The following is a 23,611-nucleotide window of genomic DNA, read 5'->3' on the forward strand; positions in this document are numbered from 1 at the left end:
TCTGCCAGAGTTTCTCTCATCCGTTTCGTAAGTTAGCACACACACACACACACACACACATCACAGACACACATCACACACATACAAAGTCCTACCAACAGTCAGTCAGTGATGTCAGTGACTGAAGGATCAGTGTGCCGTAAGCTGTTACTGACACCAGTACAATCTAAGTGACACTGCGGTCTCCTCTCGTCGCTCAGCACTGTGCAGGATCTTGTTGTGGGCTCATTGCAACAGACAAACTGCTGCAGGATGTGGATGTACTATGCCGCCTTAACACTCTCCTGTGACTGCAGTTACAAACAGTGGCACAAAGCCAAAACACACAACATAGATGACAGATATAAATTTATAAAAGACGTTGATCAGTATGTTAAGCTGTCTTCATCTTGGATGGGTTTTTTTTAACGATTGAATGCTGTGACTCACCAACAACTGCGTGAGAGTATTCTGTCGCAAGCTTTTTTGCTGTTTTTCGTGTGACAATATATATATAGTATGTATTTTCTGTAACTTTGTAACATGGTGTATCCTTTATTTTCTATGTTGCAATTGGTACTTTGTTCACTGTTTTGTATGGTTAGTAAAGGACGCATTAACCTAGGGTTGTGTGTTTTATAATGCACTCAAAGCTCCTGAGGACCTATTACCCTATGGGTATTTATAAAAAGGGAAAATATCAAAGTGTACAGTAACATGAAGTCTAGTAACTTTTCTGTAAATAAAAGCACTGGAAACCGTCTGTGGTGACTGTTAAACTATCACAGTTGAAACTGATGTGTGTGGAAAAAATGTTGGCACATAAATAATATCACAATCTAAAACACTGACTCATCTTTGTCAAATGTCTTCACTTTTTAATCTGTCTTAAACATTATTGTATCTATCTAATAATCGTAATCAGTGTCAGCACTGGAGCAAAGTCCTGTTCTCTGTCTATACTGTTCTATCTATATTTTCCACGCTTGAATATAAGATGGCTGTTATAAAAAAATGTTTTAACAAAGTTTCTAATAGCGTTTAACATAGATTCACTGACAAATATGGACCTTATCGCTGCTGCTTTTCTATTCTAACGTGTAACTGATTCAATTTCAGCCCTATCTCAAAATCCGGATTCACATTTTGATGTCAGGAAAGACAAAACTTTTTCTGAAGTCCTCTGAGCTGATTGTTGCTTCTCTCTTCATGCTACAAAGTGACACCACAGTGGGGGGTTGGGCCGGTAACACAAGGGCCACACTGCAGAAAGAATTACATTTCTATAGGGAGAATGTCCTGCTGTGCTTGGGTCATTGCACTTCAGTCCCATAACCTTTGACCTCTGACCCCTGCCAAGGTTTGTATTTATTGGAACATAGATCCTGTGTTATGTGTGCCCATCTCTCTGAAATCCTGCAGGATTCACAACTGAGAAAACCTGCTTAGAGCTAACAAGAAAAAAAAAGGCAGCCTTCTATTGTGATTTAATCACCTGACCCGAGTGTCAATATCAATATCCGCTAAAAAGATTTTAGAGATAGATTGATAATTCTGGCTGTCCTTGAGCTGTTAGAAACACCTGTTTTAAAAACCAAAATACAGTTATACACTGGCTGAAACAAGTATTTTCTTTGAATTGTATGAAATAGTGTTGAGCTATAACAAATAAGTCCATAACACGTGGATTGTTGAACAAATATTTAATTAAAAATGTTTACATATGAAAACTGATGGAAATGTTATTTTTCTTTGGCATTTCAACACTTTCAACACTGTTTTCCTCTTTAATTGTTTAATTTGACTTAACTAGCTAACTAACCTATGTAAAGTAATTCAAACTAGCTCCTTCTCCATCAGCTACAACAGTAACATGCTGCTTACACATTGATGCTTCCATATTGATAATGTAACATCATATATTAAAATATATTTATTCACATTTCGCTGCTAATAATAAAATAATCCGCTTAAGTAGGATTTTTCATGCAGGACTCTTACTTGTAATGGAGTATTTTTTTACATTGCTGTAATGGCACTTTTACTGGAGCAAAGGATCTGAGTACTTCTTCCACCACTAGCTATAAAATAAATATCTACATGTGTACATTAGAGATTAATTAGAGTGATGTGGTACAGCTCCTGCAATTGGCACTTCAGCAATATATTTTAATATGAAGTTAACGCATTGTATCTGCACCAAATACCACTCTGAAATCACCAATTTGTTTTCTAATCACAACAGAAAAGATAATGCAAATATCACACTCGGAATAGAAATGGCAAATATAAAAGTGTTCCTCATGCCAAATTGTTTCAGATTATGTTCCTTTCCTAATGTGGGACAGTTCAGGCTAAAATATGGGACACTAAAGTGTAAGGCTGGAAGCTAAATCACCTTAACTCATACAATAAAAATGTCTCTGGTCAGTAAGACTCAAAGCCAAACTGCATGCCCATCAACATGGTCATTTCAGTAATTACAATATTTTTGCTGTTGCAGATAGTATAGTAAAGTATTATGTTATGCATTATATTATTAATAAATGTAAATTGCAACCTGCCTAAAATAAATAGAAAAGTAAGCATTACAATAAGACACCTGAATAACTATTGGTGCACATTTAATGTTCTTAAATGCATACATTACTAATTTAACAACAGATTAATCCAGCCATGTGCCTCAAAAACCTTGGGGGGCTCTTTCAGACCATCAGCCACCAGACTGTACAACACCACAGCTCCCAGTACCTCCCACTCCCACTACAAAAGGTTGATGCTGTCCTTACTATGTAAATCCCAGGAACATGGCACACATGTATAATCTCAGGAATATCTGCATATTGCACATTTATATATTGCACATTTATTTACACAAAGATTATTTACACGGTTAAGTATTTTACTTTATTTTTAAAATCACTTTCACCCCAATGCTGCTACTTTTCCCCCACTATACTGCTGTGTCAATTTGAATCTCTCCTAAGGGGGATCAATAAAGATATATCTTATCTTTTCCTAAAACCACTCCCTCTTCTCAAACCACATTTTCTAGTGGGACAATGAAAAATGTATACAAAAATATTATTCACCATAAACACAGTACATATTTTGATGCAAGAATATATCACAAACCCATTCTGCTAACAACTGACAACAATGCTTTATTTATGACAAACGTATATCCTTCCTTAACATTAAATTACTCTAAATCCTTTTTATTGTACTTTGACAGGATTTCAGGTTTAATCTGACAGCAGTCCCAATCATGTTTAACATTTTTTAGATTAAATCGAATTTAGGTGTCCCACATTACAATAATCCAACCTATATGTGTGTATGTACAAATTGATGTGGTGTTAAGAATATTATGTGTGTGTATAAATGCTTAAAAGATCTGCATATTAAAACTTGAACACAGTGAAGGGCAGATGCAGTCAGGGGAGTTTCCCTGTTGACAGCAACACACACACATACACACACATAGCTAGCTAGCCTGTCAGCTAGCTGCTCAACACCCATTGGTAACGTCGGTACCGAGCTACCTGTCCGTATCCACCATGGATCTGAATAACATCGTGTCGCAGCTGGACTCTGCCAACCAGGAGCAGATTGAGACTATTCTGCTGCAGTTTAATCGGGAGGTGAGTCGCTGCTCTGTCCGTTTTCACGTCAACCAAAACAAACGGCACCGCTAACGTTAGCTAACTAGCCACCTTGCTAAACAGCTAACTTTTAATTAGCAGACCATTTAAATGAAACCAGCCAACCTGGCTATGTTAACAGCGTCCTGTGATAATGTATGTTATATATATAAACATATTACACGAAACCTCTTGAATGAAACTAACAGGAGCTCAACATCAACGTAGTGCTGCTAATGCTAATGCTGCCTGCTCACTGTTACTACGCATACAGATGTTTTACCCAACTTAAATCATTTCTTCAAGGTCTGATGGACATATTTTAGCCTTTATACCAGTTTCTAAGATGTGTTGTTTTTGTAATATGAATGGTTATATAGAGCTATCTGGTGGTCACAGTGAGCCTCTTTTCTGTTTCAGAACAGTCACACCTTCACTTTTAACCAAAGGGAGGAACCCTTGCGGAGTGTAAGTAGAAACATTTAAATAATGAAAGCAGCGCTATTATTATCAAAGTGCCTCTCTTATATTCATAGATGCGTTTTTTCCCCACTCTTGTCTTTACAGAAGCTGTGTCAGAGTGTGTTGACAGTGCTCGGGAGGCAGTCGCAGCCCAGTTGTCAGAAGACATGTCTGGAGACACTTCGCATCCTGTCCAGAGACAAGCGTGTCCTCGCACCTGTAGCCACCAGGGAGGGCATGCTGATCTTGGGTGGGATGGCAAAGCTGCATGCTGGAGACGGAGGAGGTGACAACCAGAAAACCCCTCAGGAAGAAACTCAGTCAGAGGAGGAGGAGAGGGTGGTTGTGGAGGCCTTGAAGTGCCTATGTAACATAGTGTACAACAGTTCTGCAGCTCAGCAGGTCAGTGTAGATGTGCAGCTGGCACATGGCCTGTGCGCAAACCTGCGTGTAGCCCGCACATGGCACCACGAGGTGGGTCTGTTCACCTTGCGCCTTCTCTTCCTGCTGTCCGCCCTGCGTTCCGACTTGAGAGGGAGCTTGAGGAGAGAATGGCAAGGCGTGACGCTACTGACAGAGGTGCTGGAACACACCCTGGATGTGCACTGGGTTGGTCCATATGAAGCTGCCCGTCCAGATCCGCAGGCCCTGCCCATGCCTGCAGAGGACAATGAGCGAGCAATGGAAGCACTCAAAGCCATGTTCAACCTCACGCTTTCTAATGCTGGTGGTGAGGTGAGTGTGTGATGTTAGTAAAGGTTCACATTGCATGCCAGTCACCACAAGTATCACTTACATTCGTACGGAGAGCAGGTCAGGTTTACATCACCTACAAAGATGATTTTATTTAGACATGTACTGATACATTACGTTGATACTCAGCTGTTGGGTATCAGACAATCCCAAGTATCGATTCACCACTGACCCCCTTTTTTAAGCATGAAATACTTAATTAATTGGACATCAGACAATACCAGTAATTTCCCTTGCAGACTAAGTCCTATCTATCTATCTATCTATCTATCTATCTATCTATCTATCTATCTACCTATCTATCTATCTATCTATCTATCTATCTATCTATCTATCTATCTATCTATCTATCTATATATCTAGCTATCTATCTTTAGGCAGGTTACAATCACCATAAAATCCTTTTTTTTGGAACTTTTGCATGTTTTTACAAGTTGTACATCATTTTTACATCAAACTATGACTTTGAATCAAATCTGCCAGTGTCACCAGTGTTCAGTCCAGCATCATGCTACTACATATACTGTACATGACACACTCGCTCCATGCACACACAGGCCAAAAACGTTTTACATACGTACATATGCTTTAGGACCATGTGTCAGACACATTACACATTGTGATTTGTATCTTTCATGATGTAGTGATCATTTAACAGTTTGTAGCTACAGCTGCTTGTGTAAAATCAAACCTTATGGTCTTGCTCTGGAAGACATTACAAATATTCTTGCCTTATTTCATGCGTTTTGGACTGAAGGTGACTAATGACCACAAAGGCTGCATCTAACACAGTGTAAGTGCAAATCATGCAAAATGTAGGTCCTAGACACGTTTGACCCTTTAATGTTGTAGAAATCCCAACTCCTTGCTTTTAATATTTTTAATATTATTTTTTTCACATAACTGTCTCTGAACAATGAAAACGTTTGCTTAGAATCCTGTCCTTGTTTTAATAGGAGGATGACCACCAGTTTCGACTCATCGCTGCCATCCTGCGTCACCTGTTGATGCTAAAGACTGAAACAGAGGAGAAAACAGAGGAAGCACACAGGTGGGAAGGCTGCTCCTCACTGTTCTTCATATATTCATCTCTTTTATTTGACAGCCCCTTAAACATTGAATTAAGGCACTCTGCACAGTAGGACCTGTGAAAGGACTCAAAACGAGCATAAAACATCTCAGTCCCATGATGCTTTATAGCTTGCATTTGTAAATATGTGTCCTCACATGGATTGGTGATTGTGTCTTTTGCTGCTGAGCCACAATATTGTGTAAATGTCATTTGAAACTGATTTGCATAGAAAAGAACACACATAGACATTGTACCTCCAACACTCGCCAAACTATCCTGTATTCATGTACTGCAATGGAAAATCACCTGCTGTGATTTGCATGTAAGCAGCCCACTTGACAAGCACTGAGCGTCCACCCAGTATCTGTGCATTACTGCAAATTAAGGCAGATAACACAGACTGAGCAGACTGCAGTATTGTGGAAAAATCAGTTCAGGCAATACAGAGATGTTTCTTTTGAGCCTAGTGGGGTTTTTCAACCTCTAAGTGATCTTAGCTGTCCTACCACTGCAACAGCTCATGGTAATTTAATGCAGGAATGCCAAGAATCTGTGGCTATAGACTGAAATTTAAACAGTGTCATGTAAAAGTGACTGATGCTCCTGTCGCCTTGACAGCTGCAGTTGACACAGCTATTACCGTTATAAATGGACCTAGAAATTAGATTTTTTTTTTGTTTTTTTTTTGTTTTACTATTTATTAGAAGAAATGGAGGTGCTTCACCGCCGGCGATGGCGTGTAAAGTATCTCAGGCTGAGAAAGGATAATTGCCAGGTAAATTAAGATTGGTTAAGCTGTGGACACACCTTTGTACACCGTGTCTTTTGAAAGACATGACCCCTGAATTGAGATACAGCTTTGACCTTTTGAGTCACTGACCAGCATAACTTTGTTGGGGAGTGTGGTGAGGAGGTTTTTTATTCAGAAAACACCATGTTGAGTTAAACAAAATGTTGGTCAATGCTATTAACTAGATATATTTCCAAATTCATGCAGTTTTGATTTCTTTAAGCTTTAAGCTTTTTCAGTATAGGCAGGGCTCTGATCAAAGCAGTTTAAAAATCCACAGCGACTTTAAAATGAGTTTTGCGTCACACAAATAAGAAGGTTTAGATTTTCTTCTTTTGGATCACAAGCAGCCTCCCAGTACAAGAATACACTACACACTTATACACAGGATTTCTAGTGGAGCTAAACACCACCTGTTTGTCCATGCAGCAATGATGAGGAAGACGTGTTATATAGGACCTGGGCAGTATTCAGCTAACCAATGCACCAGATTATGCATCAAATTAACAATTTCAGTGGTCCTCTCTACTCCAAAAACCTTTATTAATGTGTCTCTCATTGGCTATTTTATGTCTTCTCAGACAATAGTAATGCAAGTATCCAGACTAACTGGATAAAAGTCAAAATCTGAACAACCCATATATCTCTAACACTCATTATAACACTTTTCTTGATAGTTAACTTGGCATGTCATTCTCTTGACAATACACATTAAAAAATGTTATGCAGATGGAAGTTAGACAAAATGATTTTTGAAGGCCCCTTTTTACTCCTTTGAGCCAGATTGCACCCTGAGCTCATCTGGCAGCCCCCCATCAATGCTGTTCCAAAATGCAGATTAAAAACAAGAGGTGATTGGATCTTTGCCGTGAAGGGTCTTTGGCTTCGGAACAACTTGTCCGAGGCAAAATGTTCCAAAGCTTTCATCTTTTCAAAAGCTCGTTGCTCCAAAAGCTTTCATCTATTTTATCTTTCTATTCACTTCTTTAAAACTTGTTTTTGTACTTTTACTTCTTCATCCTCACAAACTCTTGCATCCCAGTTGCATCTTAGAATCTTCTGTGAAGTATCTTAAATCTTGTGAAGTTATACATTATTCAAAATATCTTTTTGTTGTTGTTTTTTTGTCTCTAGCCATGCCGTCAACCTGCTGAATAACCTGCCTGTGTCCTGCCTGGACGTGTTAATCGACGTGCCTGTCCAGGGTGGACAAGAGAAATACGGTGGGAGAAACATGGATGCGATACAGATGTTAATTGACTTCATGGAGAAAAGGATCGACAAGGTAAAGTTCATCCTCTGGAGCAAATACGGAGCAGATGGGTGGCAAACCCATTGTTGACACACTGAAAAATGACTGATACATCCTAAAAACGTGTAAGAATGGTGTAATGCGCTATATTGTAGTGCGATGGAGTAACTGTGCAGGACATAATTGAAGTATATTAGAGCTGTCGTGTAAACTATGAGATTGACATCTATCCAGTGCTCCAGCTTCTGCAGCCTGTGAAGTTTCTGTGGTCTGTGTCATTCCAAGCAGGGCTCCAACTACAAAGAGGGTCTGACTCCGGTGCTCAGCCTTTTGACTGAAGGATCTCGACACCACAGAGAGATCCGCAGACATATCAAAGCACAGGTACAGTAGCTGCCGTCAGTTTAAAAAACAGATTACAATTAAGTATGAAACATTTCTGGTGTCCTGTACAGGTTTCATTAAGCTTTTATCTGCAAGGCTGAAAGTGTTTGGGGTCCCAGTGACATTTCAGTACTTTGCTCAGACTGATTTTAGTGACCTCACGGCTGCAGGTGACTCTGACTGTAGGTACATCATGTTTTTAGGGTGACAAAAATACTGAGCTATCCATAATCTCTGCATCTCAGGTACTCCCCCCACTGAAAGATGTGAAGATCAGGCCAGAGATCGGCACAGCCATCAGAAACAAGCTGGTTCGCCTCATGACACATGTGGATATGGGTGTGAAGCAGACGGCTGCAGAGTTTCTCTTTGTCCTCTGTAAAGAGAGCGGTAAGAGTCAGTGATCTGGTCACAGGGGGAACATGTGGTATGGCATATCAAATGAAAAAATATGAGAACAAGAATATTGAAACCTTGTGTATTTGCGGTGTCATCTTTTAGTGGACAACCTGTTGAAGTACACAGGGTATGGAAATGCAGCAGGACTCCTGGTGGCTCGAGGACTCCTGGCAGGAGGGAGAGGAGACACTCAGTACTCAGACGATGAAAACTCAGACACAGAGGAGTACAAATCTGCCAAACCTTTGTGAGTGTTCAGTAGATTAAAGTGCCAATAATTTAATGTTAACATATTTTGCATATGTGCATATATTGATAATATAATTTAAAATAATTTTGCAGCTGTTAATGTAGTTTTTTCTCTGTTCCAGCATCAACCCCATCACTGGTCACGTGGAGGAGCCAATGCCGAACCCCATTGAAGAGATGACTGAGGAGCAGAAGGAGTACGAAGCCGAGAAACTTGTCTGTATGTTTGACAAGTTGTCAAGGTAAAAACACTGAACACTGTTTATTATAAACATGTCTGTTTCCTTTGGAGCAATTTGTTTTCATTTCAGTAGTGGACATTACAGAGGTGAAAACATAAGAGAGGAAAGAGGAGGAATGAAATGCAACAAAAGTCTCTGATCATACTCAAACTGTGGGTGATTTGATGACATGGTCAGCCAGCTGGATACTCCATGTTTAGAAATGTTCAGTCTCCACCAGGATCCTGATCTGCATTAAAATGCACATGATGATAAACAAGCGAGATCACACAGATGCCAGATTTCCTCTCTTCATTCACACAATGCCTGTAGAAATTATTTCAAAGTGTTTAGATGAAGAAATAAGAAATACTGGCTCTGCATCAGTATCCAGATCCACACCAAACATCTATTACATATTACATGTTCCAGGCACCAGCTCACCAAATTTCAGTGGAACTTGTTGACATGTGTTTGAGATTTTTGGTAGTGTGTGTAATCTGTCACCTGTGCTATGTATACAAGAAAACTGAAGGTTTATCAGATGTCCTGCTAAATGAGAAGCAAACAAACAGGACAGATGTGAGATGCCAAAGAATTCTTTGACAAATAACAAACTGTGTTTTCTTTGCAAGGCCTTCACCAAAATGATGAACTTTTTCTTTGCTCCCCTTGCTCAATGTATTCATATTATTTATTGTTTCCTCTGCAAAGTCAAACATGATGCCTGTACAAAGGTAACAGTGAGCTCGCTCCCTGCCAACCGATTCATCAAAGGAAGAATCTCTTGCTGTTAGCCACAGCTTCAATTAGGCAGAGACTTTCAGCACAGCACAGCATTCAGCTGGGGTAAATGGAAGCTGTCTGCACGCCGTTGCAGCATCATTACTACTGCTCCATTAATTATCACCTAATTGGCACACACAGTCAGCTTGCCAGTCCTGGTTCCTTTATGTGCCACATTCAGGTTTTTAATAACATGTGTCCTGACTTTATTCTTCTCATTCTGAGGAGCCAATCATTGTCCAGACAGGGAGTGGACAGAGACAGAGGCGCAAATAGACAAAGCAATTTGGGTGGAACGTGGACGAAGAGGAAGATACTCGGGTGAACAAATGTGCCGACATAAGAAAGCTGACCTCGTCATTGTAGAGCCAAAGAGAGGGTTGAGCTGTAATGAGGCACGTGTGCCTGTAAGAGGAAGATTCTTTTCCGAGGCTGCATCCTCTTTCTTCTGTTCCTCAGTAAAAGAGATGTGCTGATGACGGAGAGGTGCTTCCTCAGTACAGACTCTAAGGAGATCGGTCAGAGCCCTGCAAGAATGTGTTCCCCTAACTGCTTAACTGGCCCTCCAATTAGCACATTTTCTGCACCCCCCACCACCACCCTTTACATCTGCCAGACCTCCAGTCCTCTGCCACTGCTGAGGAGGGGGGGGTTTTTTAACTCCTAATTGGGAAAGGTGATGGTTTGTGTTTTTGTTTGTTTTGTTTTCAGTAGACACATCGTTAGTCCTCAATATGTGACTTCAAGCTGTGGAATGAGGGCTGCAGGATTCACATCTGAGGAAAAAGATTTTTATAACCAGCCTATATTTAGTTACCACATACATTACTCTGCAGGTTTCACATCTGAACATATTCTTTTACCAGATCACAGTTCTCCATCTCCTTTTAAAGAACTCAGCCTGTAGTTTTCCCAGCATAAGTTCAACTAATCTTTTAAATTAACGCAAATCGGTCATTTTTTAAATCTTTGATGGATAATTCTCTGATAAATCATCTTATGGGGAGTGGTGACACACAGTGCAGGTATAATTGGATTAGGATGAAGGGGCAGCCGTGGCTTTGAGGAGATTAGTCTGAGCGCTGATCCTGTAATTAAACTGCCACAGGAGAGGAGGACGAGGAGGAGGAGGAGGAGGAGAAACAAGTGGGTGAGATGATGGCCAGACAGGAGTGAGTGTCCATGAAGGAAGGCAGGGGGGTGTTTGTTGAGTGAGGGTTCTCAAGTTGTGGATGTATGAGAGTAAAGATGTACAAGTGAAACCCTTCTTAAGACTGTTGCTGGATACAAAGGATTCGAGCACAGTCTTGTTTTGTCTACAAGTCCTGTTTACTTTTTAAACACACAGGACACTCGGGTCCATGTATATGTTAACAATCTTTCTATCTGACCTCTCTCCATTGACCAAGTGGATATCTCTTGTTTTCTGAAGACGATGATTTTGTGTTTGTGTCCACAGGCAGAATGTAATTCGACCCATGGGCGTCAGGCCGGACGGGACGCTAGCACCACTTGAAGAAACTCTGTGCGATCCACCTGAAGACATCTCAGGATCAGACTCTGATTAGTGCACTGCACATCTAGGCCACATTTTCCAGGCGAAGCCCACCGGGCCCCCAACACATCGAAAGCTGTGTCGCATTTTAAGGGCTGGATCCTTTGAAAGATCAGTGAAGGTGGGCTCTGCAGAGGAGCTAAAAACTGGGCTGAACCCTGCCCCCTCCCTAAATGACTTTGTCACAGAAATAGAGTGTAGAGCTGTCACCAAAAAACCTTTACAGGTGCTGGATCAAAAAGTCAAACAAAAGATCCACACGCTCTACTAATAGCGCCCAATAAATTACTCTGTATTTAATTAAAGTGAATGGCAGCTATTTGAAGTGTGCAGATCTTTTGTGTAATTTATATTCTTATAGAGACCAAAACCAACGGTGGACTTAGGGGCTACATTGGTTGACTAAGTTTAGGTAACTGTGGTAACTTGTTCCGTGATAAAATGCTGGATTACAAGCACATAGTGTGTCAAGTTGAAAAAAACAAATTCATATTACTTTTCTTTATATGTACGTCATCTGTTATTATGACCTGGCTGTGTAAATAATAGTGTGCTTTGGTCAAGTACAAATGATATTTACCAGTGACCAATCAACACTTGCATACGTCAGGTGACATTTTACAAGTTGACACTGGTCACTTGAATGTGTCATTAAACAATTGAGTGTTGTAGGAATTGACTAAAGGAAACTGAGGGCAAAAAAACTACAACAGTTGCCTCAAAGAAGGAAATAGTAAGCCAAGCAAGGTTTTCTTTCTCAGCTTTATTCAGAAGAGACGTTTAAATGAGACATGTCTTTACGTCTTGTGAGGATCCAGCCCCTGAAGTGGGACACAGCTGAACATTTCACAGGAGACTTTGAGGGGCCCTGTCACAGCCGTAAGCCGTTCTCCGAAGTGGACTTAACATGCGGCAGGAAGACTTTGCAGTGGCACCATGATGCGTAGGAGGCCTCTATGGTTACTGTTGCACCTTTATCATTTATTTTACCTTTCCTTTAAGTTGAGAAAGCGGAGGTAATAATATAATTTTGATTGAATTACATGTGTCTCACTGAAAGCACTGTTGTTATGGTTTGTTTAAATTGTAATTGGGTCTGAATAATCATTCCTTATCATGTGCTTCTGTTTGTTTTTTTTCTTCACTTTTTTAGTTTTTCTGCTACATGATGATTATGTTCACTCTTTGTATTGCTCGATGGTTAAACAAACACACACTAAACATGAAATCATAGCAAGAACTGTTAACTATAAGCCTTAATATCACAGCGCCTGTCTAGGATGAACAGGATTGATGTATATTTAGAAATCAGGCAGTGTCCGTGTGGATAGTTTAAAGTCGCAGCTCAGTGAGTCTATATTGGCTGTTATCAATGAAAGCTGCACACCAGTTAGTCGATTTATTTCTAAAGTCAGGGCTTGTTGAGTCACTGGTGTGTTTAGGACAGGAATACTGGATGTGGTTGAAGATGGTAAACATAGTTTTCTGCCTGTTGAGGACAAAGAAATGTGCATCCTGAAATGATTGTTATGTAATCTGTAATGTACTTTTGCCAAATCTGCATGATGTTCAATCAGTTCTCAGAAATGTATTTTTTTTTCTAGATTAATTTTTTCTGGTTTTATATAAATCTACAGGCTAAATATGTGTATAATCTGCAAGTAACATCTCCTCAGTGAATAAGTGTACAGACTGGCAACTCTGAAGTCAGCTGCCTGGTTGGTGACGACACAACATCAGTTTTGTTGTACAGATTAATTTGTTGTTAGAAACAGTCATTTTATTGCAGATTACAATCCAGAGAATTTGCCTGAATATTTTAGCCCAAGAAAACCTTTTGTTGCATTATTACAGGCTCACTTTTTTAAAAGGTGACTAATCATGAGCATATTTCACCTGACCTATGAATCACATCTATTGGCTGCTCTTACAGGAATAAATAAGATTAGTAGAATGACAATTTGAGTCAGAAATCAGATGTTTAGAGAGCCGTGAAAGGTCAGATGGGTGATTAATTGTCCATTGAACTCTATTAGAAGGACACTACAAATCAAAGATATTCCTTCCATCAATTGATATTTTGATGTTTGAAAGCAGCATCTGACTTTGTCCTTAAATCTCCCCACAGTTGAACTGGATTGAGATCTGCTGACTGAAGATAACATGATTTGATGTTATCAAACCCTTCAGTAAACACTGTTTCTTCTGAGCCCCTGTGTTGATGCTTATCTCCCCCCATCATAGTAGGATATATTGAAATTGCATGTTTATCACCTTTCCATCTGTAAAGAATGTTATAGGAAAAATGTTATTGCACATTTACACACTGTAAATATGACCACACTTATTTTATGTAGTGAGACTTCCCACTGAAGAATGAATAAATTGAATAGAAGCAGTTGTCTTTTTGTAACACAATATGGAGTTTATAGAAGGACAGAAGAAGCACAAATTACACAAAACCTTTATTAAATATTGTTTCAAATCCAGTGTTGTGCTGATAATAAAAAAAACAACCATGAACACATTTGCTGGATTCGGTTTAAAAACATGCAGAATCATTTGGACGGGGCTGAAACATTTACTAGTGTTTTGGATGGATCCCACCTCCATAATAAGTGCTATAAATATGCTTGTTGAACTCGACAACCAGTCTTTGATATGATTTTTTAAAGATTCGTACATAGGAACATTTCACATTGTGTGCCAATGAATAAATGCACACACTGACCTCCATTAGATAAAACATTGTGTACAGAATACAGGAGAACAAGGGAGGGAGGAAACATTCTACAACCTTTCCAGTGTCTTATCTTATAAAACATGCAGCGTCAGTCGCTTGGGCTTGATGATGCAGTGCTCTTGCTGTCTGTCTCAGAGTCTGTCTCCTCGCTGCCGCTGTTTGCTGCTCTTTGAGCTCCTGGTCTGGACCTGGATGTCTCCATCCTGCCTAGAGGCTGTGATGCTCCTCTGCTCATCAGGCTGTTTGATGTGTTCTGGCCAGGCGTCGGTCCACTCACTGATGGAGAGCTGCTTACTAATGTAGGGATGCTCTGCAGAGAGGAAAATTACTGCCATAGTCAGTCATCTCAACAGATCCTTTTAAGCTGTGTCGTCTACTTTACCTTACAGTTTTACAAAGTTTACATTTTTAAAAAGTCTTTAAAAACTCAGCAAATAAAAAACATCAGAAGAGTCTTTGGATAACTTAGAGATGAAGATGGAACGCACCACTGTTTCCTGACTCCTCATCAGCTCTTTGATTTCGTCGCTCCAGCCGAGCATTTCCGCAAATCTCCGGACTGTAACCTTCAGGTCACCCAGTTCCATGTGGTCTCCTCTCCGCAGTGGGACCTTCTCAAATGGACCCACAGCGCATCGGTTCAGGAGGAGACGTGGCACAGTGGAGCGAACCGTATTCACCAGGCTGGCAAACGGTTCAATCTATAAAACATTGAATTTTTGTTCAGATACAACTGAACCTAAGATTTACTTGCCCAAGAAACCAATTTTAAATAATGAAGACATATTGAAAATGGTTTGTTTACCTGTAAAGACGTGCCCATAATGATTAGCAGGTCTGCTTTGGGGAAGTCTTGTGAGTGGAGGAAGTACTTCTGGGGAAGGTCCTCTCCAAAAAACACAACGTCGGGTTTGACTGTTGCGGCGCAGAATGTGCATATTGGGACGTTGTCATTTATTATGGCTTGCTGTGAAACAAACATCAATGAAGGAAGCATTACACTGGCATCAAATTTAGTGAGGCACTGTATTGAAATTTTAATGGTTTCAGATCACAGGACTAAGCCTACCTTAGCCTCCTCAGCAGGGTACGTAGTGTAGCACAGGTGACAGGAAGCTGTGGCAAAACTACCGTGAGCTTCCACAAGTTTGGCATCTGGAATGCCACAAACTGTGAGGATGGTTAGTGAAAATCATTAAGGACATTCAAACAGGGTAATCCAATTCAGCAAACACAGCACACTGTCACTGGTTGGATAGCTAGAAGTCAATTTGAATACCTGAAAGTGTCAGAAGTGCACAACTACTGGTGGTGTAAAAGAGAAACACTGAACACATATTTGTTATGTCTGGGTGGTGCGTTCAAGGACTAAATGTTCATAAGAATGCTGGATTGTTGTCAAATGAAAATCATGTATAAAAAAATAAACTTTTCATGAAATGAGAAAAAACTGCTTGGTTTTCTTCTTTCAGTGGAAACATTCTTTTAGTTTATATAAGGCCTAGAAATCACAAAATATGGAGATACGTGTTTTCTTCCACTGGTTTGGAACAACACATCAGCAGTTAAACAAAACTAGCATCCCAGTATGTGGTAGCCACAACACATTTTGGCATTGTGGTGAAAAGTAAAATTTCAGTTGATTCTTCAACAAATGTCCTTTCATGTTTTTGTTATTTTAGTCCAAAGTTCTAAATGTCCCACTGCATGTTCTGGCATGCGTCTCTCCTGCAATGATGTTTCATTTTTTTCTGGCTGATTTCTTTTGTTCCTTTTAACTTTTCACTCACCTTTCTCCAGTCCGTCAATGTTTTGCGTGTACATTCGGAGAAGCAGGCCTTTGTGATGAAGCATGCGGATGAAGTAGTGTATGTAGTTGGGCCTGTGGCCGCCAGGATACAGCACCTTGGCCAGAGAGAAGAAAGGCTGTGGGTCGTTGGAGAAGTAGTCGATGTTAAAAATGGCTTCTGGGTAAGGGATGTTGTACTTCTCCAAGTTGGCGTAAAGACCTGTTCCTGGAGTTCTGAACACGGGAAAGTACAATCATCTTTACATGTTCATTTGGAGCATTTAAGTGTATTAAAGAGCAGCAAACAATAAGTGTCCTTCTCAAGAATTGTTCCCAGGAATTAACAGCTCCTTAGACACACTTAACCAAGGAAACCAGAGCCAGTGTTTAGAAAAGGAACTGAACAGAGCACAATGGAAATATTCAAGGACTCATATCATAGAAGAAGTAGAGATGAAGAGGGGGCGGCAGAGACCGACCTGAAGTCTGGTATGCCACTGGCAGTGCTGATCCCTGCTCCGGCCACCACCACCACGTTCTTACAGCGGCCAAGCTTCAACAGCCGTGACACAGAGGCAAGACCACCCTGGGATCTGGACCCAGAGGGCTGAGGGCCTTTGGACATCTTTCCTTTACTGGAGAGGATGCCAAGAAAGGGCACATGAAAACATTTCTCTCCTATGAACAACATCTAGAGGCAGAGCCAGAATGATTTCATATTGAATAGTCTAATGTTTCCTCACCTTGTAGGAACGCCGTCCTGTCCACTCACACTCATCTGGCTGAGGTCCTGGGCCAGAGCCGAGTCTGTCTGCTTCTTGCGCTGCTTTCCATATGGGCTGGGCCCAGAATCTTGGAGCTCTGCAGGGTCGCTGTGCCTGGTCTGGGAGCTGAAGCTGCGGGTTAGCCGAGTGACTGGAGGTTGAGGGGCTTTTTTATCGCAGCTCGACCTGGACCTATTCATTCCAACACCTGTTGATGGCAAGAAACAAACACGACATTTAGTCTAAATGAAACATCCATCACTGTTCATGAGTTGTCATACAAGCTTAATTTCCTCTGTATGTGAAACAACATGTGCCCACATGACATTTGAAAATTGAAAACTGAAAACTTTATTTCTTCATTGTGCTGCTCTAATTAGTCATTGCCTTGCTTTCAGTAATTTGCTTTTCATTTGCCTTCCTCCTATCGCTCCACCCATATTTAAAAAGCTGTTACACTGAAATTATCGCAGCATCCTTTCTGTTCACCCTGCACAGAGAGAAGCTGAAATGTTTTAAAACTGTCAACTGTTGAACAAAAGGTAATGGCTGCAATATATTTAGCAACCCCCCCTTTGCTGCTCAGCAGCTATGCTAATACAGTTCACAGCTGTGGCAGCTTTACTGTTCAGGGAAAGCGGAGGGTATAGCCGAGGGGGGTGTTGGGTGAGAGTTAAAAAGAGGGCTGGAAGAGGTGAAAGGGAACCATAGATTGACTGTGTGTCAACAAACCCAGCTGGGAGAGAAAAGAGGATGCCCCCTAACGGCCCCTAAAGACTGAGGAAAAAGAGAGCGGGGGGTGCAGAGATAAATGATATGGAGGCAGGATTCAATAAAGAGGGAACAGAGGAGTAGACGAAGAAGAGAAGAGAGAGGGGGGGGGCTTCTTTTCCAAAGCTATTCTAGGTCTTCAAACAACTTCCATGAGCAATGAGTGTGAGTGATCAGGGAGAGGCAGCGAACAAGGAAACAAAAGAGCTACAACCCATAAAACACGACTGCTTCAGGGGGCAGTAGGGAGATAAGACGAGCTTCTCTCCAGCAGCACCTTATCGCCCTCCGGAGGGGCTGGGAGGCGAGCAGAGGGATCACTGAAGGCTTACGGAGCAGAAACACAGCCAGAAAGTGATGGTGGTTGTGGCCTTTAAGTGTTTTCAATTGCTACATTAACATTTAAAGAAAATTAGCTAGCTTAAAACAAATGTAGGTTTCGCCTAGTGGAATCCTGAAAATCTCTGTTTTCATTTCAGTCACTCAATCTTCTTTACCTCCTTTAAGGTTGGGGCCCCCATATTACTACCGCTTTTTTTCTCCCCTGCACATCCTAAAGAACTATTAAAAACAGCAGGATGGTGAGGGTCTTTTGTCTGGGTTCCTCTCAAAAAGACACTGCTGAGTATAGCCAATAAATCACCAGCCCAGTTATTAAGGTCCCACACAGATGGTGTAGTGCAGACTCAACAGTTAGGCCCACGAAATAGCACAAATTTACCAGATTAAACTTGAGCCATTGGAAAAAGGGTTGATCACTGTTAAAAGAGAGCTACAGCTTCAATATGGGAGCTGATCTGGACAAAACCAGCAGTTAGTGTGGCGGAAGAAAATGGTGGTGCAGAAGGCAGCAGCGCATTTTCACACAGTCAACAACCAGAGCAGTAAAGGGCAATGCTGACAAAATACAGGATGCTTCAGCAAAAACCTGAAACAAGTTAAGATGGTATGGTGCAATTTTTAAAACATCCATCCAAAAAAAGGTGTCATGCACAGGTGCACAGTTATTTTATTAGATAACAAGGCCCCTCAATGTCTTTAAATACATTTTTTAAGATCTAATAAATGCCTAATTGTGCCACAAATGCAGTTATTTTTCTTTAATGGCAAATAAATCCCTGTATAAATGACAAAAGGCTTAAAAAGGATTTGAGAGCCCCCCTGTCTCAGCCTTTCACACTGCTCGTTCTTGCAGCTCTCCTCAGTCGAAAAGCTGAGCCCAGTGTAGCCCAGTGTGCCGCAGTACCGGACCACCAGGGGTGTAGCTGCTCATATGTTAGGACTGTCCTACAACACTGGGCACAACTCGGTGCTCCCAATAACCCCCCACCCACATCAAAAAAAGTCAGCCTAATGGATAATCCTTTTACAATTTAAGAGCCTGGGACTAAAACTCAAATACCACCAAAGAGCAGCGAGCAAAAACAACAAGCAGATATGTTTAAATGACCAAAACCAGAATGTCCTCAACATTTACTGCTCATTGACAAAGCATAAGAAACTCTGGCCTCAAGTGTTGACGCAAAGTAGAAAAACAAAAAGCAACAGAGGACACCAGATGATCATTTCTACTTTGTAAATAACTACTTCCAAACTGATAACTTCGATGATACACAGTCTCCTTTCATATACCACAACCTGCGCTAATTCTGTTTTTATTTCCACCTGGTGTTTAAAATGATGGTCTTCAACATGTGCAAAGAGTGAAAAAATACAAGATTAGGTACGTTCATGTTTAAGTATCACATTTCAGTTTATTATGATTGAGCTCACAAAGGTATACAGCGTTTACCTAAATTAGACTTCACCTCATAAAACTGTATGCTTTTATATCCAATTATCTTCATTTTTTAAGATAAAATTACAACTATATACTAATTAATATGACAATAAATATTCCTGGAATGATGGGTTGCACTGGTGTTTTCAGGCTGATTAAACCCCTTTTGAGCTATGCTGGAAAGTCAACAAGCTCTGTGTACTACTGACATGAAAATGGTGCAACATTTCCCGCCTGAACAGTTGCAAATATCTGAGTGATGAGGTTTGTGTCAATCAACCAACAGTCTAAATATGCAGCTTGTGTAGGTGGACTATTTCAGTGTCAAGGCTTCAAGGTCATGACATAGAGCAGTTTTTCCCCCCCATCATAAGGGCTGATTTGCCTGCTTGACTACTAATAACAGTAATATTTATTTTAGATTAGAACTGCAGTAATTTTTAACAATACATTTAAATATGTAATTTCAAATTTTCCAATTGTTTGTGTCCAAAACCAAAATATATTCAAGCAGAAAATCATCCTGTTTGAGAAGCTACTACAAATGTTTTTGTTTTTTTAAATAAATAGCTTGTTGATTACATTTCTGTCAATAATCAGTTTTCCCCTTATTAGGAGGTGAAATATACTAATAGCAGAACAAGACAGATGATCAGACCGTCTTCACCCTACGCAGCGTGAACCTGTGGACACTATTCTGTTTCTGTTGAGCTGAGTGTTAAATAAACATCTACCTGCCATCTCTGGAGGGACAGGTCAGCTGTGTTTTACAGGACATTTGGTTAAGTTTAATGAGGGGCTCTCCCCCTGCATTTAACCCTTCACTTACAGCAGAATTGAGAACAGCCGTCTTTGATCTCTGCTGCCCCCCACCACCCTGAACCAGGGATGGCAACAGGCCGCCTGGTCACCATGGAAACCTCTTCATTACTTAGTTGGAGAGGCGACAGCTCTATGTTCTCTCTCTCTCCACCTGCTCACTAATGACATATCACTCTGTGTAGCATCTTTGTTGGACTCTCAGTTGACACAAAGCAGAGAGTCCTAATTTGTGTTAGTATATTGTTTGTTCACACACAGAGGGGAAGGACAGCAGTGGAGAGCTAATTTTGCCCAATGGGTCAATGGCTAACTAATGACTCTTGTACTGTTACCCCTCTGAGGACGTACCAGCCCTAAATTAAGCACCAATCTACCAGTAATGGGATGTGATACAATTCCTACAGACACAGATTATTTTAGAGTACAGGAGCTGAAAGTTCAGGTCGTCCCGACTGAAGACACAGGACCACTCTGGACCACAAAACAATGAAATGAAAACATAAAGCCATTCAAAACAAGCAACTGAAAATTAGAGATAAATGCTACCCATACTCTAGAGCAACAAACCATTTTTTTAAAAATTAGTCTGCCAGTTCACTTAGATAAAAATATAAGGAAACCGTGAACAACCAAAACTTTAAGATATATCATTTAGAATTAAATAAAACAGAGAAAAACAACAAATCCTCACATTTGAGAAGCAAATCAACAAATGTTTGGTATTTGTAATTGAAAAATAAAAAAATATTAAAATAACTGCTGATTCGTTTTTTGTTGATTGATTAATCTGATGAAGTCTTGTTGGTAATAGAAAAGGTCCTGGAAAACAGAATAGTTTTAATCTTTCATAAAATAAAATTTAAAAAAATTAACTGGAAACAAAGCATGATGTTGAGGATGCATCAATCAGCATGTTTAACTGTGTGTGAACACATTTTTTTTTATTTTTTTTTAGAAAAGACTACTTCCAGCAGGTTTTTCTTTACTACAAATGCAGAATACATTCTGACAGCTGACAATAATTTACATCCAGTGACAGAGGAGCTGCTACATGTTAGGTTACACTGCCACCTGCTGGAACCAGCGGTTCATTACAGATAAAAAAAAAAACAGCAGCCCATTTTGGAAAAACAATCATTGCCACACAATGAACTGTACCTAACATATGTAAGAGGGCTGCATTGACTCGTTTTGTATACATTAATTTACAGGCTTGCAAAAAAGCCACAAATCTTTATTTTCACCAAACCTGATGAGCTGTTGAGATTTTCACACACGGGAAGTAACAAACTATGAACTCTGTTTTATGAGCAAATACAATTAATCTACACTAATTTGTCTTTGTGACTCCAGGGCAGAGATATCTCATATACATTACGTAGATCTGCATAGATTATTTGATTAACTGTCAATTAATTAAATTATTTAGCAACTACTTTGATAATCAATTAGTTGTGTGGAGTCATTTTTAAGAAAAATGCGCTGTCCTGTTCATTATTTATCTTCTGCCTATTGGTCACATTCTCAGGAAATTTCATATTCAATTTCACTGTTAGGCAGACGATACCCAGCTCTATCTTTCCACTAAGCCCACTTCCACTCTGCCACCCACAGATCTATCTGATTGCTTACCGGAAATTAAATCATGCTTCTCACTCAACTTTCTTAAACAGCAACGGCGAAAAAACTGAGGTCCTCCTCATCGGTACCAGATCCACTTTAGCAACACCCAACACTTTCTCCATGTTCATCAACAATTCCACTGTTCCTCCATCCCCTCATTTAAAATGCCTGGGTGTCATCCTGGACAGCACTTTATCCTTCGAAGCCCACATCAATAATGTTACTCGGTCTCCATCTACGCAACATCAATCGTCTCCGTCCCTCACTTTCACCACCTATCCTGGTAAACACCCTGATTACATCCCGTCTGAACTATTGTAATTCTCTCCTCTTTGGTCTTCCTAATCTCTTCATAAACTCAAACTGGTCCATAACGCAGCCGCTCGTATCATAACCAGAACTCCCTCTATTGAACACATCACTCCTGCCCTGCAGCAATTTCATTGGCTCCCTAATAAATCCCGCATTGACTTTAAGATTCTGCTACTCACTTTCAAGATTCTTCACAACCTGGCACCATCGTATCTCTGAACTTATTCACATCTACACACCTTCACGCATTCTCCGATCTTCTTCTGCCATCCAGCTCTCAGCTCCATCTGCCAACTTAACCACCATGAGGTCAAGAGCCTTCAGCCGATCTGCCCCCCGCCTTTGGAACTCTCTCCCACCAGACATTCGCACTTTTGACACTGTCTCCACCTTTAAATCCCAACTGAAAACGCACTTATTCCGAGTGGTATACTCTGTCTCACACTATGTAGTCACATTCATATATATTTATTTATTTATCCATCTTTGTAAAATTATACTTTTGATTAATTAAACTTCCATATCAATGTCAGCTGATTTATATTGTTGCTTTGAAAGGCGCCTTTAAATAAAATGCATTATTATTATTGTTATTATTATTATTAGCAAGGAGAAAACAAGACATTCTAGGATGTCACCTTGACCAACATGTTTCACCACTGTCTTGACATTTTATGGAGCAAATTACTAATTGATTCATTGAGAAACTAATCACCAGATCAATCAGAAATGAATATGATTGTTAGTTACAGACCTACACATATTACACAAGAACACAACAAGGATGTTTTCAGTCATATGATGCCAAGTAGGGTATGTGATTTATGTGATTTCTCAACCAAATTAACCACAATTTTCATAACTGACTGGAAAGCTTTGTTGTGTTTTTTAATACCGAACAGACTTAATAGGTTTTATTTTTGTTGGACATGTATCGTACGATTTTTTACAATGACACATTTTATACAGTTTTGATATTTTAGTCCTAGTCCACAAATTAGGGACACCAAAATAAGATACATACAAGCTTTTCATTAGAGAAAAACAGTCTACAGTGTTTTATAAAGTAACACACTGAACCACTCAGAAGAAGAAAAAAAGCTGAATGCCTTCTGCAGATTGGCTGCAATTTTTTTTATTTTACTGCAGCAGCACAGGGACTCATTACATTCCTAGCTAATCACCCTAATGTGGCTCTAGCTAAATCTTTAAAAAATAATTAATAAATGTATGAAAACTGCCTTTAAAATGTATTTGGGATAGAAGGTGTTAGAAGGTGAAAGTCCACTATCTGTAGAGCTACTCTGGTAAGAACGATAATGTAATTTAGGATATTAGAGGGCTATCATCATCATCATCATCATCATCGTTAGCTACCTGTCTTTCCAGTGAGGAACTTTTGAATGTGGAGCAGACGGCGACGACAGACTGTTTTACATCCGAAACGAAACTCACTGAGCT

At 40.1% G+C, this 23,611-nt stretch overlaps 2 protein-coding genes across 3 annotated transcripts; one reads left to right on the forward strand and one right to left on the reverse strand.

Annotated features, from left to right (window-relative positions):
• The first annotated feature begins 3,438 nt into the window (after nt 1-3,438).
• ric8b (RIC8 guanine nucleotide exchange factor B) lies at nt 3,439-13,944 on the forward strand. Of its 2 annotated transcripts, none has more exons than XM_062420906.1 (10): nt 3,439-3,623; nt 4,044-4,091; nt 4,191-4,820; nt 5,795-5,889; nt 7,835-7,985; nt 8,238-8,336; nt 8,582-8,726; nt 8,838-8,982; nt 9,107-9,226; nt 11,451-13,944. In XM_062420906.1, the coding sequence occupies exons 1-10, from the start codon at nt 3,540-3,542 to the stop codon at nt 11,557-11,559; spliced, it is 1,626 nt and encodes a 541-aa protein (XP_062276890.1). In that variant the 5' UTR covers nt 3,439-3,539; the 3' UTR covers nt 11,560-13,944. The 2 variants fall into 2 exon arrangements, with proteins under 2 accessions (XP_062276890.1, XP_062276891.1); XM_062420907.1 differs by having other exon boundaries at nt 8,241-8,336.
• Nucleotides 13,945-13,998: 54 nt separating this feature from the next.
• On the reverse strand, nt 13,999-23,611 carry si:dkey-103i16.6 (uncharacterized protein LOC557125 homolog). Its single transcript, XM_062420908.1, has 8 exons — nt 23,528-23,611; nt 16,822-17,050; nt 16,558-16,713; nt 16,080-16,312; nt 15,355-15,459; nt 15,095-15,252; nt 14,778-14,990; nt 13,999-14,599 (listed from the first exon to the last, which is right to left on the reverse strand). The coding sequence occupies exons 2-8, from the start codon at nt 17,040-17,042 to the stop codon at nt 14,378-14,380; spliced, it is 1,308 nt and encodes a 435-aa protein (XP_062276892.1). The 5' UTR covers nt 17,043-17,050; nt 23,528-23,611; the 3' UTR covers nt 13,999-14,377.

Source organism: Scomber scombrus, chromosome 6 (assembly GCF_963691925.1).
Source record: "Scomber scombrus chromosome 6, fScoSco1.1, whole genome shotgun sequence".
NCBI classification, from domain to species: domain Eukaryota; kingdom Metazoa; phylum Chordata; class Actinopteri; order Scombriformes; family Scombridae; genus Scomber; species Scomber scombrus.

What these genes read in the sequence shown, in the direction of transcription:
- si:dkey-103i16.6 (XM_062420908.1), bottom strand. Translation starts at nt 17,042, where the DNA reads ATGAATAGGTCCAGGTCGAGCTGCGATAAAAAAGCCCCTCAACCTCCA. An exon ending in CAGGACGGCGTTCCTACAAG is followed by an intron (nt 16,714 to 16,821) that starts GTGAGGAAACAT and finishes CATCCTCTCCAG; the next exon opens with TAAAGGAAAGATGTCCAAAG. An exon ending in TGAGGAGTCAGGAAACAGTG is followed by an intron (nt 14,600 to 14,777) that starts GTGCGTTCCATC and finishes TCCTCTCTGCAG; the next exon opens with AGCATCCCTACATTAGTAAG.
- ric8b (XM_062420906.1), top strand. Translation starts at nt 3,540, where the DNA reads ATGGATCTGAATAACATCGTGTCGCAGCTGGACTCTGCCAACCAGGAG. An exon ending in TTTCTAATGCTGGTGGTGAG is followed by an intron (nt 4,821 to 5,794) that starts GTGAGTGTGTGA and finishes TTGTTTTAATAG; the next exon opens with GAGGATGACCACCAGTTTCG. An exon ending in TGTCCTCTGTAAAGAGAGCG is followed by an intron (nt 8,727 to 8,837) that starts GTAAGAGTCAGT and finishes GTCATCTTTTAG; the next exon opens with TGGACAACCTGTTGAAGTAC.